The 13,953-nt window shown below is 50.0% G+C and overlaps 1 protein-coding gene across 2 annotated transcripts in view; it reads right to left on the bottom strand.

The window, feature by feature from the left end:
• Positions 1-13,953, bottom strand: part of ankrd13b (ankyrin repeat domain 13B) — a 455,805-nt gene that overhangs the window by 92,460 nt on the left and 349,392 nt on the right. For both annotated transcript variants that reach the window (XM_038814322.1, XM_038814321.1), the window contains exon 5: positions 13,622-13,765. In XM_038814322.1, coding sequence (XP_038670250.1) covers positions 13,622-13,765 — 144 coding nt within the window. The remainder of the gene's footprint in view (positions 1-13,621; positions 13,766-13,953) is intronic.

Raw genomic sequence — 13,953 nt, forward strand, 5'->3', positions numbered from 1 at the left:
AAACAACAAGGAAACATCACCTCGCAGGTTCTTCAACAAACATAGAAGATAAACCTGAGAATGTGTTATCATGTCCAAAACTTTGTTGTAGAAAAGATCTGTCCATCAATGTCATCAGTGCCATTTTCCATTCAGGAGCTGCTGCAGCTGTGCCCCCCCACACGGCCCAATCTCCTCGGAACCAAATCCTGGCATCCACATATTCTACTGGCGTCGAGGTGCAGGTGAACATCTTGACTTACAGCATGTTTAACCCGCAGCGAGGTGCCAGTTACATGCAGCACTCACCACACCATCGACAAAGGCACCAACAATTTGCAAAAGCATTTCTTCAAAGGGGCAACACAGGTGGAGAAGGTAGTCAAAAAGGCATACGGCATGCTTGCCTTCATTGGTCGGGGCATTGAGTATAAGAATTGGCAAGTCATGTTGCAGCTGTATGGAACCTTAGTTAGGCCACACTTGGAGTATAGTGTTCAATTCTGGTCGCCACACTACCAGAAGGCTGTAGAGGCTTTAGAGAGAGTGCAGAAGAGATTTACCAGGATGTTGCCTGGTATGGAGGGCCTTAGCTATGAGGAGAGGTTGAATAAACTTGGTTTGTTTTCACTGGAACGACAGAGGTTGAGGGGCGACCTGATAGAGGTCTACAAAATTATGAGGGACATAGACAGAGTGGATAGTCAGAGGCTTTTTACCAGGGTAGAGGGGTTAATACTAGGGGGCATACATTTAAGGTGTGAGGGGCAAGGTTTAGAGGAGATGCACGAGGCAAGTTTTTTACACAGAGGGTAGTGGGTGCCTGGAACTCGCTGCCGGAGGGGGTTGTGGAAGCAGGGACGATAGTGACATTTAAGGGGCATCTTGACAAATACATGAATCGGATGGGAATAGAGGGATACGGACCCAGGAAGTGTAGAAGATTGTAGTTTAGTCGGGCAGCATGGTCGGCACAGGCTTGGAGGGCCGAAGGGCCTGTTCCTGTGCTGTACTTTTCTTTGTTCTTTGTTCTTTATGTCATCAGGTGGCTCATTTGGAACAACGTCCTCCGTTGGGTTCCGCAGGGTCTTCTTGCTTCAAACCGATTGCCTTCTGGACTCGTACGTCCCACAGAGCTCAGGACCCAGTTATCTTAGGAAAAATTGCCCTTCTTTCTGGCTGCAGAAAAGGAAGGAAGCAGCAACAGCAGCCTCCAGGCATCTGCTGCAACCAGAAGGAGCAAACACGACCTGCAGTTGTGAAGTGTTCTCGCTGGGGGAATGAGGGTATTCGCTCAGGATGAAGCTAATTTCAGTCTTCACATGCAATAGGTGCCCCTTGCCTGCCACAAGTGGAAGCCAATTGCCTAATCAGCACCCTGACTCTTCCTTTATGGGTCAATTATGCCAATTTAGTCAGCACTGCAATGCATGAGCATGCCACTGATTGGCACCTAATTTTAACCCTTTGGAAACAGAGCCCCCAAGAATTGAACTCCAAGGCTCAGGCTCACATCTACATACCAGAGAGGTGACATAGATGTGGTCCCCAACGAAAGCCATAATGGTTAATTCACTCATCAGTCACCCCATTAATGGGAAAATTGCGGTCCAGTTCTTGTTTAGAATTAGAATTAAAACAGTACAGCACAGAACAGGCCCTTCGGCCCTCGATGTTGTGCCGAGCAATGATCACCCTACTCAAGCCAATGTACACCTATACCAGTAACCCAACAATCCCCATTAACCTTAGTTTTTAGGACACTAAGGGCAATTTAGCCTGGTCAATCCACCTAACCTGCACATCTTTGGACTGTGGGAGGAAACCGGAGCACCCGGAGGAAACCCACGCAGACACGGGGAGAACGTGCAGACTCCACACAGACAGTGGCCCAAGCCGGGAATCGAACCTGGGACCCTGGAGCTGTGAAGCATTTATGCTAACCACCATGCTACCGTGCTGCCCACTGCCCGTGTTCTCGTGTGAGGTTAGAATGCAGCTCCATTGAATGCACTCAACTGTTCTCCTCATCCATCATTCAAGGGAGTATCATGGACCCAGATCAGACAGCAACTGGCTAGGATACTGGACGGAAACACTAATATTTTAGTTTATTTTAAGACTGTGCGGAAAGAGTGATGTGCTCCAAGAATGATTGCACAAAGGAATAGGGCCTTGGCATTTCTAAAACAAATCATTATTATGAATACAATATTAATTTTTTTAACTTCATAATAATAATCTTATAATAATCTTTATTAGTGTCACAAGTAGGCTCACATTAACACTGCAATTAAGTTACTGTGAAAAGCCCCTAGTCACCACCGTCCGGCACATGTTCGGGTACACTGAGGGAGAATTTAGAATGTCCAATTCACCCAACAAGCACATCTTTAGGGATTTGTGGGAGGAAACTGGAGCACCCGGAGGAAACCCATGCAGATACGAGGAGACCGTGCAGACAGTGACCCAAGCAGGGAATTGAGCCCGGGTCCCTGGCGCTGTGAAGCAACTGAGTTAACCACTGTGCTAACATGCCGTTCTACCCAAAAAGAACAGCTTCCACTTACTCCTTAACACTAGTACTCAGTTTCCCATTAAACAACAAGAAAAGAAACATACAGCTCTCAATCTATCTTAAAATTACCAGGGCCCAGAGTAATACTTGCTTTGTAAAACAGATTTGGCTCCTGTTGGAGCTCTTCAGACTCGGGCTGAATATCTTCAAAAGCTAGTTCACCTGGATTGTTTCAGCTTCTTCCTGGTCCCCAGACAAGACTGCTCTGCTTTACAGGCTATTTCTCTTTTATAACTATCCTACTGTGAGAGAATTGTGGACTCAGGATTAGGCAGATCAGAATTCAGCTCCTCTCCAAAAGCTTCTCCAAAACTCACTGCCTCTCTGCATGCCTGGGCTCCACCCAGCAATGTCCTCATCGCCCCAAGCTGAAAACAAATGATCTCTACAGGCTGCGAAAGCACATTAATTCCCCATGGACCTCCTCAATCAAACTACATTCCTCTGGTCAATTTCACCTGCTCTTTTCTAGAAGCAAAACATGACCACTGCAGTCAAACACACTATAACCCCAGACTTTTAACCCTGAAATTGTCTCAATATTTCGAGGCCAATAATCCTCCATTCGTCGCAGGGATTGTTGAGGCTTTCAATAGTTGAAGCGCTTCGTTCAGGTTGAGTTGAGAGGGGCAACTGTGGGGAAGTGACAGGGGAGGGAGTGAGGCTTCGTGGAAAAGCCCTCACAGAGGGATGCGGAATGGTGGATGTCCCTGATACTGAGAGGTTTGATGGTCAGGACATTGTGAGGACTCCTTATTGCTCACTCTGATGTTCTCTTCCTTTCAATTTTTAATTCCGGAGGACCATGGAGCCAGTCGAGCTGGCAATTCTTTTGATTGCGATCGCCCGGCACCAGCGGTGCACTTGGATAGGAACAACGCCCTACAGAGGCAGGGGAGGCAGGGCCTGTTGATCTCCTGGGAGCAAGGTCACAGATGGCAGAGCCTCGGAGGAGAAACTACCGGCCATGGTTGTTCCGACGTAGCACCTTTCCACCAGTTACAAGTCTATACACATGGGCCGGTCGCACAAGTTAGTTTTTAAAAAACTTGATGAAGGCACTGAAGGTCACACATCCCATAATACAGCTCCTATTGTTGTAACATTGTTACAGGAGAAAGAGTCTCTTTGGCGATGCTCTACTTATCAGAGAACAGTATGACTTTTTGTGAGTTTATATATGTTTTGGCTGCATTGATTTTGTGTACGTAAACTGCCCTGCGAGACAGTAGAGCATGGACAAATCTGATGTTAAATAAACCAATAATTTTTTGGTCTAATGTATTTATTGGTGCGGTGAACTCTACCCAATCCCCTCAGTTTTGCTCATCGCAGACAATGGTCAGCAGGGAACTACTTGAGATAGACGTTTTCAGTTCTCAAACCTCTCTGCTATGTCAAACTTCTGGCAGGGACTCAGAAGCTGAACCTTTCCTCATTCTATGGATCCTATGGATTCTCCACCATAATTCAGACAGTGCTCACATGATTATCGGCAACTGTTAATTCCATCGCATTCCATCTCACTGAATGTGTAAAGATCGGGGCGGGATTCTCGCACAATTGGCCGGATGGCCCGACACCGGCCTCAAGAGCAGTGCGAACCACTCCGGCGTTGGGCCGACTGGAAGGTGCGGAATCCTCCGCACTTCCGGGGGCTAGGCCGGCGCCAGAAGGGTTGGTGCCATGCCAACCGGCGCTGTAGGGCCGCCGCGAGTTGGCGCATGCGCAGAACCGCCAGCGTGGTTCCGCGCATGCGCAGACCGGCCGGCGTGTTCCTGCACATGCGCAGGGGGGGGTGTTCTTCTCTGCACCGGCCATGGCGGAGCCCTATAGAGGCCGGCGCGGAAGGAAGGAGTGCCCCCACGGCACAGGCCCGCCCACAGGTCAGTGGGTCCCGATCGCGGGCCAGGCCTCCATGGCCCCCCCCGGAGCCGGATCCCCCTGCGACCCCCCCAGGGCTCACCTAGCTTGCCTACAAGCCAGGTCCCGCTATGGTGGACCATGTCTATTGTGCGCCGGCAGGACCGGCCAGGAAACGACAGCCGCTCGGCCCATCGGGGCCCGGAGAATTACTGGGGGGGGCCGCTCCAACGGCCCCCAACCAGAGCAGCGTAAACCCCAACCCCGCCTGAAAACCGACGCAGGAGAATACCGCAGCCGGCGTCGGAGCGGCGGGGCGGGATTCACACCGCCCCCGGGGATTCTCCAACCCGGCCGGGGGGTCAGAAAATCCCGTCCCAGTTGACAGGAAAGTCAGTCTGCCCTTGTAAATTGTATCCTTGCTACAAGCCAAGACTAAAGTGTTGGGAAAATAATGAACGATAACCAACATGTAGCCTTTTTTAAAAGGAATGTTTAAAGGAACTCTAGCACCATTCAAGTGTCAGGCAATGATCATCCCCAACAGGTGAGAATCTAACCATCTGCTCTTGACATTCAATGGCATTACCATCACTGAATCCCCTACTAACACTATCCATCCTGGATGTTACCATTCACCCGAAACTGAAGTAGACTAGCCATATAAATAGCGTGGATACCAGATCAGATCGAACAGAGGCAGACATTCTGCAGCAAGTGACTCACCTCCTGACTTCCCAAATTCTGTCCACCATCTACAAATCACAAGTCAGGAGTGTGATGGAATACTCTCCACTTGTCTGGATGAGTTCAGCTCCAACAACACTCAAGAAGCTCAAGACCATCCAAGGACAAAGCAGCCCACAGATTTGGCACCCCACCTTAAACATTCACTCCCTCCGCTGCTGGGGCAGTGGCACCATCTACAAGATGCACAGACAACTCACCAAGACTCCGTTGACCGTATCTTCTAAATGCGCCAGCTCTACCACTAGACAGACATGGGCAGCTGATACAGAGGAAGCACCACCACCTGCAAGTTTCCCTCCAAGCCACTCACCATCCTGGAGCGTTGTTCGTTCACTGTTGCTGGGTCAAAATCCTGGAACTCCCTTCCTAACAGCACTGTGGATGTACCTACACCTCATGGATTGCAGTGGTTCAAGAAGGCGGCTCACCATCCACCATCTTAAGAGCAATTAGGAATGGCTAATATATACTGAGCTAGCCAGAAAAACCCACATCGTGTGAGTGAATAAATAAAACAATTCATTCACAGGATATGGATGTCACGGAAAGGCCAGCACGTATTACCCATCTCTAGTTCCCCATAAGAAAGTGATGGTAAGTCACCTTCTTGAACTGCTGCTCTCTGGTGGTGAAGGTACAGTCACGAGCTTTGAGGGAAAGTGGTGTAAGATTTTGATCCAATGATGATGAAAGAACGATGATATATTTCTACAGTATCATGTGTGACTTGGAGGAGAGCTTGAAGGCACTGGTGTTCCCATGTCCTTGCTGGCCTTGTCCTTCTAGGTGGTAGAGGGCAAGAGTTTGGCGGATGATGTTGAAGAAGCCTTGGTGAGTCTCTGCAGTGCATCTTGTATATAGGGTGCTGGAGGGAGTATAAGGTGGTGGTTTGAGTGTCAATCAAAGCGGCTGCTTGGTCCTGGCTGGTTTTGATCTTCTTGAGTGTTGTTGGAGCTGTACTCATTAAGGAAAGTGAAGGGTATTCCATCACATTCCTGACTAATGCCTTGCACAATGTGAGTCAGGAAGTGAATGATTCACTGCAGACAACCTTTGCCAAGTAGTCTGGCCAAATGTCAGCAAGATTTTGCAGAGGGTGTGAGACATGTCAGTGACAGCTGGCCGCCCCGGCAGATTGTGCAGTGTTTCAGTGCATTTTTCGCACTAGGCCATTTGTGTTTGTTGCATTTTAAAGATTGATCTTAAAATCTTCCAAATGACCAAGCGAATGGAAAGCTACAATTCTACAGAATAAGTTCAATGCATTCCAATGAGCAGGCTCACTCGATTATCAGGACAGCCTCATATTATGTTGCTCCATTTCCTTTTTAGTTAATGCACAGTCAGTTCTGGGGGGTAGCTTGATGACTTTATTTGAGATAATACTGCGAGTTGCCCGTGAAACAAATAGCAGCAGTACATCAAGTCGCTGACAGTTGCTCTTTCACACAATAGAGGAGGTAACTCACTGGCTCATTCCCTTTTGTTCTTCTTATGTTTACGGGCTGACTTGTAATTACAGACTCCATGCTCCTGCAGAGCTTCAGAATGTGTGAGTGACAATGAAACAGAAAGTCACTGGGCGTTGCGAATGAAAAGAGTGAAGAATGGTCTTCAAGTTTGGCGATAACCATTTTCAAAGTAACAAAAGCACTGACTTTGATCAGCAATAAAGGTGACCAATGGTTCGAGGTTACTTTTCAAGGAGCAGCCTTTCCAATGCAAAAAGAAAATTGAAACGTCTTAATCTCATTTTTGTCTGCTGGTTTCTATTCATTTTGTATTGTAAAGAAGGAAAGGCTTGCATTTATGTAAATTTTTCACAACCTCAAGGCATCCAAAACTCTTTGCAGCCAAAGAGGTGCTTTGAAAGTTTTGCTCTGCGGCATTGAAGAAGAAAACTGGTCAAGGCAGTGGGAGAACCCTTTGCTGTTCTTCAGGATCTTTTACATGATCTGGGTCTTCAGTTTAATGCCTCATTGAATGGCATGGCATATCTTTAACAACAATAACTTGCATCTATATAGCCCCTTTAACTTAGGCAACATACCAAGATACATCACAGAAGCAGGGGAAAATGGATGCTAAGCTAAAGAAGGAGAAATTAGAAGGGGTGACTAACATTTCGTGAGATTTTGGGATCTAATTCTGAAGTACAGGGCCTCAATGGCTAAAGGTGTAGCCATATAATAGGTTGGGCAATGCAGTAGGAAGAATTGGAGGAAGGCAGAGTCCTCAGAGGTTTGTGGGGCAGGAGTGTCAGTCTAAATTACATTGCTCAATGCTTGCACTGGATCTTGACCCCCACAGTTTCTTGATGCAGAGATGGAAGTGAGATCCACATTGTGTTACAACACAAATCATTTTCCCTTTCTAAGATTGGCTGTTTTACTCACCACACTTTTTGTGGGATCTCCGTTGAGAATTTTCATTTTTGCCTCAATGTTCTTTCTGTGTTAAATCTCAAACCAATGAATTTCTAGTTCAAGTTGAGAGTGTCAATCGCTTGTCAGCCTCCTTGTGTTGCTTATAAGGTGATTGGAGCTGGCAGGACGATGTCAGGGGATTAACCAATCTCTCTTGCATAGGAGAATGTAGATATAAAATAAAATAAAGGATACCAATCGAAAGGGGTGGAGGAGTAGAGGTACCTAGGGTAAAACATTTAAAGCAGCAGGACAAATTAAGGAAACAGTTAATAATGTGTACGGGTGGGCAGGACGGTGGCGCAGTGGGTTAGCCCTAATACCTCATGGCGCCGAGGTCCCAGGTTCGATCCCGGCTCTGGGTCACTGTCCGTGTGGAGTTTGCACATTCTCCCCGTGTTTGCGTGGGTTTCGCCCCCACAACCCAAAGATGTGCAGGCTAGGTGGATTGGCCACGCTAAATTGCCCCTTAATTGGAAAAAAAATGAATTGGAAAAAAAAATAAAGAAAATAATGTGTACATAATCCTGGACAGTACAAAAGCAAGGAGGTTATGGTGAACATTTATAACACACTGGTTCAGTCTCAACTGGAGTATTGTGCCCAATTCTGGGCACCAAACTTTGGGAAAGGTGTGAAGGCATGGCAGAGAGTGCAGAGAATGTTTATGAGTTTGGTTTCAGGGATGAGGTAGGGTTATTGGGTTACGGGGATAGGGTGGAGGTGTGGGGCTGAAGTAGGGCGCTCTTTCCAAGGGCCGGTGCAGACTCGATGGGCTGAATGGCCTCCTTCTGCCACTGTAAATTCTATGATTCTATGAGGAACTTCAGTTACCAGGATGGGTTGGAGAGGCCGAGGCTGTCCTTTTTAGAAGAGTGGGTTGAGAGGAAATTGGTAAGAGGTATTCAACAATCGTGAGAGGTCTGCACACTTTAGATGAGGAGAAACATTTCCCTGTTCATAATGTGTGAATAGGTTGAATAGTAGATCCAGTCCAAAGATGTGCAGGTTAGGTGGATTGGCCCTGGATAAATTGCCCTTAGTGTCCAAAATTGCCCTTGGTGTTGGGTGGGGTTACTGGGTTATGGAGATAGGGTGGCGGTGTTGACATTGGGTAGGGCGCTCTTTCCAAGAGCCGGTGCAGACTCGATGGGCCGAATGGCCTCCTTCTGCACTGTAAATTCTATGAGAAACTGTTACCATTAGCAGACGAATCGAGAACGAGAGAACACTTATTTAAGGTGACTGACAAAAGGAGGAATGGCAAAAGGAGGGGAAACCTTCCTGCGCAATGAGTGGTTAGGATCTGGAATGCACTACCTGAGAGTGTGGTGATTCAATCTTGGCTTTCCAAAGGAAATTGGATAATTACCTGAAGAGAAAGCATTGCAGAGCTGGAAGGAAAAGACAGGGAAGTGGGACTAGCCGAGTAGTTCCTGCTGGCAGAGCCACAACAGACCAAAATGGCCTCCTTCTGTTCTGCAACCATGCTTGAATTCAATGAATGACTCCAGACTGTACTATTCAACCTCTCATTAGAGCTCATTAAAAGGCCAAATATTATGTACAGGGCGCACATTAAATGATTCCATATAGAAAGAGGTAGCCATATATTGTGTGGTAATGCCTTATGGAATACCTTATGATGAAGGGCTATCGTATTTACTCCTTAATGCACTATCAATTACGTAAAGATGAGAGTAGGATGTAATTGATTCTTTATTACACTGAGATGTGTGGCCTCCTACAGTAGCTGACGAAATGGCTGCTGTATGGGGAGCACACATATTTATACTCCGCCTACTGGGTGGAGACAACAGGCAGGGATCTACCCCCATACCTGTAGTACAGGGGTCTGACCGTAAAGCACCTATAACAACATCCTGTATGCACAGTATATACAATATATACATCAGTGGTGACTACCACATTTACCCCCTGTTAGAAATGAGTCCGGCGGGGGTGGTGGAGAACTACATACAGGAAATGGTGTTTTAAAGTACAGATAAAATTATAAATTCAGGCAGTCCGGTGCCTTAATCTGCCGTAGAGAGCGCCGTAATGCTGGTGGCGACTCCAGTGGCAGCTTGGTCTTCGGTGACTCCGGGAGCGTGTCAAAATCCTCTTCATCCCCGGGTGTGGGCAAAGGGTGGGTGGAGAGTCCCGGAGCCGGGCTGCGGTGGGGGGCGTTGGGGGGAGGGTGGCGCCGGGTCGGAGGGGGGTGGTGTGGGGAACCAACTGGTGCTAGGTCCCTGAGGGAGATTGTGTCTTGGCAGCCGTCAGGGTACGCTACGTAAGCATCCTGTGGGTTGGCGTGAAGTAGGTGTACCCTCTCAACCAACAGGTCCGCCTTGTGGAGTCGAACGTGTCTACGGAGGAGAACGGGTCCTGGAGCTGCCGGCCACGTTCGGAGCAATACCCCGGAGGTGGATTTCCTAGGGAAGGCAAAGAGACCTTCATGGGAGGTTTCATTAGCCACGGTGCACAGGAGCGACCGAATGGAGTGAAGTGCGTCCGTGAGGACCTCCTGCCAGCGGGAGGCCGGGAGATTTCTGGATAGTAGGGTCAGCTGGACGGCCCTCCAGACCGTCCTGTTCTCCCTCTCTACCTGTCCGTTTCCCCTGGGGTTGTAGCTGGTCGTCCAGCTCGAGGCAATGCCCCTGTTGAATAGGTACTGGCGCAGCTCATCGCTCATGAATGAGGATCACCGGTCGCTGTGGACTTAGGCAGGGAAGCTGAACAGAGTGAAGATGGTGTTGAGAGCTTTGATGACGGTGGCAGACATCATGTCGGGGCATGGGACGGCAAAGGGGAATCGGGAATATTCATCGACCACACTGAGAAAGTACGTGTTGAGGTCGGTGGAGGGGAGGGGCCCTTTGAGGTCCACGCTGAGGCGTTCAAAGGGGCGGGAGGCCTTCACTAGGCGGGCACGATCTGGCCGGTAGAAGTGCGGCTTGCCCTCCGCGCAGAGCTGGCAGTCTCTGGTGATGGCTCTGACTTCCTCGATGGAGTAGGGCAGGTTGTGGGCCTTGATGAAGTGGTAAAAGTGGGTGACCCCTGGGTGTCAGAGATTGTCGTGCAGGGTCCGGAGCCGGTCCATTTGTGCGCTGGCACATGTACCTCGGGATAGGGCATCGGGGGGCTCGTTGAGCTTACCGGGGTGATACAAAATCTCGTAGTTGCAGGTGGAGAGCTCGATCCTCCACCTCAAGATTTTATTATTTTTGATCTTGCCCCGCTGTGTGTTGTTACACATTAAGGCAACCGACCATTGGTCAGTGAGGAGAGTGAATCTCCTGCTGGCCAGGTAATGCCTCCAATGCCGCACAGCTTCAACGATGGCTTGGGCCTCCTTTTCGACGGAGGAGTGCCGAATTCCGGAGGCATGGAGGGTGCGGGAAAAGAAAGCCACGGGTCTGCCTGCCTGGTTGAGGGTGGCAGCCAGAGTGACGTCTGATGCATCGCTCTCCACTTGGAATGGTAACGTCTCGTCGACCGCGTGCATCGCGGCCTTGGCAATGTCGGCCTTGATACGGTTGAAGGCCTGGTGAGCCTCGGCCGTCAGTGGGAAAATGGTGGACTGGGCAGGCCTTGTCCACACAGTTCGGGACCCACTGGGCGTAATACGAAAAGAACCCCAGGCATCGTTTGAGAGCCTTGGGGCAGTGGAGGAGGGGGAGTTCCATGAGGGGACGCATGTGATCGGGGTCGGGCCCCAGAACTCTGTTCTGGACCACATAGCCGAGGATGGCTAAAAGGTTTGTGCTGAACACACACTTCTCCTTGTTATACGTGAGGTAGAGGAGGGTGGCGGTGTGGAGAAATTTGGCAAGGTTGGCGTCATGGTCCTGCTGATCGTGGCCGCAGATGGTGACATTGTCCAGGTATGGGAAAGTGACCCACAGTCCATACCGGTCAACCATTCGGTCCACCTCTCGTTGGAAGACCGGGACCCCGTTGGTGATGCTGAAGGGGTCCCTAAGAAAGTGGTAAAGGCGGCTGTCTGCTTCGAACGCAGTGTATGGGCGGTCCGCCTTACAGATGGGGAGCTGGTGGTAGGCAGACTTCAGATCCACCGTCGAGAAGACCCGGTACTGTGCAATCTGATTGACCATATCAGATCTGCGTGGGAGGGGGGTGCGCGTCAAGCTGCGTGTAGTCAACGACCATCCTATTTTTCTCCCCAGTTTTGACTACTACCATTTGGGCTCTCCAGGGGCTGTTGCTGGCTTCGATGATGCCTTCCCGAAGCAGCCGCTGGACTTCAGACCTGATGAAGGTCCTGTCCTGGGCGCTGTACCGTCTGCTCTTGGTGGCGACAAGTTTGCAATCCGGGGTTAGGTTTGCAAAAAGGAAAGATGTGTCGACCTTGAGGGTCCAGCAGGCTCATGTCTGTTGACCTTCACTTTAGTTGAAGCAGTCGCAAGGTTGTGTGGTCGAGACTGGTCAATCGTGACCGAGGCGAGATGCAGCTGGTCATCGGCGGTTGCAGGTGATGAGCGGCCTGATGAGGTGCCCGATGGGCAGTTGTCCCGAGTTGGGCAAGATGGCGGCACCCACGAGCCGCACGTGTCGTGAGGAAGGCAAGATGGCAGCGCCCGTTGGTCTTGGGAGGGACAAGATGGCGACGCCCACAGGCTGCACGTGTTGCGAGTCGAGCAAGACGGCAATGTCCACTGGCCGCACGTGGTCCGAGGAGGGTAAGATGGCAGCATCCACTGGCCGCATGTGGGGGAGTGCCGGGACAATAGCGGCGATTGAGCAGGCCTGGCACACTGCAGCGAAATGTCCCTTCCTGCCACAGGCCTTGCAGAGGGCGCTCCGCGCCGGGCAGCGCTGTCGGGGGTGTTTTGACTGCCCACAGAAGTAGCATTTGGGCCCCCCGGGGATTGGTTGGCTGACGCGCGGCACAGGCGTGGGGCTGGCTAAGGGAGGTCGCTGATGGGGTCCACGATGGGGCGGTCGCCTGCGGAGTCCACGATGCACAGGAAGGGTGGGCCACGTGGTCGGGGGCATTGGCCTGAATATTGCATGATGCAACTGTAAGTGAGAGCGCTCGCTTTTTGGTCGCCGTGAGGTTGAGCGTGGCCCCTTCTAAGAGGCGCTGGCGGATGTAGACAGACCCTATGCCCGCGTGGCCCCTTCTAAGAGGCGCTGGCGGATGTAGACAGACCCTATGCCCGCGTGGCCCATTCTAAGAGGCGCTGGCGGATGTAGACAGACCCTATGCCCATAACAAATGCGTCTCTCATTAGCAAATACGAGTGTTCCGTGGCTGAAACGGCCTCACAGTCACAGTCTCTAACTAGGGTGAGAAGGGGGTGCCAGAAACCTTCCACTGACTCACCGGGAAGCTGGCGCCGCGTGGAGAGGAGATGTCTGGTGTAGATTTTGTTAGTCCGCTGAGCGTAGTTTTCCTTCAGTAGCGCCATGGCCACCGGATAGGTTGGCGCGTCCTGGACGAGTGGAAAGACATTGGAGCTCAGCCGCGTGTAAAGGATCCGGAGCTCTTGTGCTCCTGGAATTGTGTCTGGCGCAGACCCGATGTATGCTTCGAAACAGGCTAGCCAATGTTCAAAGTCCTTTTTGGCGTTGTCTGCTTGAGGATGCAGCTGCAGGCGATCCGGCTTGATGCGGAGGTCCATCTCTGAGAACTCAGTGTAATAAATTGATGCACTATCAATTACGCAAAGACGAGAGTAGGATGTAATCGAGGCTTCATTACACTGAGATATGTGGCCTCCTACAGCAGCTGACGAAATGGCTGCTGTACGGGGAGCACACATATTTATACTCCACCTACTGGGCGGAGCCAACAGGCAGGGATCTACCCCCGTACCTGTAGTACAGGAGCCTTACAGTAAAGCACCTATATCAACATCCCATATATACAATATGTACATCAGTGGTGACTACCAAACTCCTAAAGTGGTTTTGTAGGACTAGGAAATTTCACATATTTAATTGCTCATAGCTTTTAAGCCAATGCTGTAACATGCAGGCCCTTTTTATAAAAACTGACCTTGTCCTCTGAAGACAAAACTGCGGCTCCCCCGCTGCCAGGTCATGTGATCAAAGCCAAGCAGAGTCGTGTCCACCCTCAGATTCTGTCCACTTTTCCAAACCCTATAAGTGTCACTTGGACATATCTTGGAGACCAGGGGCACTGCAACAGTCAATCATGCAAGAAAATCATTAGCATTCGGATTTGTGTTGACAATTCCCTTGTGCAAAACATCGCATTTAAACATCCAATTCAAATGCCCGCAATACAGACAACTTTACACATGCTGCAATTAATAGAAAATTGGACTAAGTAATATTATTCACGGTATGTCATATGATCACCAGTAC

The sequence above is a fragment of the Scyliorhinus canicula genome, chromosome 12 (assembly GCF_902713615.1).
Source record: "Scyliorhinus canicula chromosome 12, sScyCan1.1, whole genome shotgun sequence".
NCBI lineage: Eukaryota > Metazoa > Chordata > Chondrichthyes > Carcharhiniformes > Scyliorhinidae > Scyliorhinus > Scyliorhinus canicula.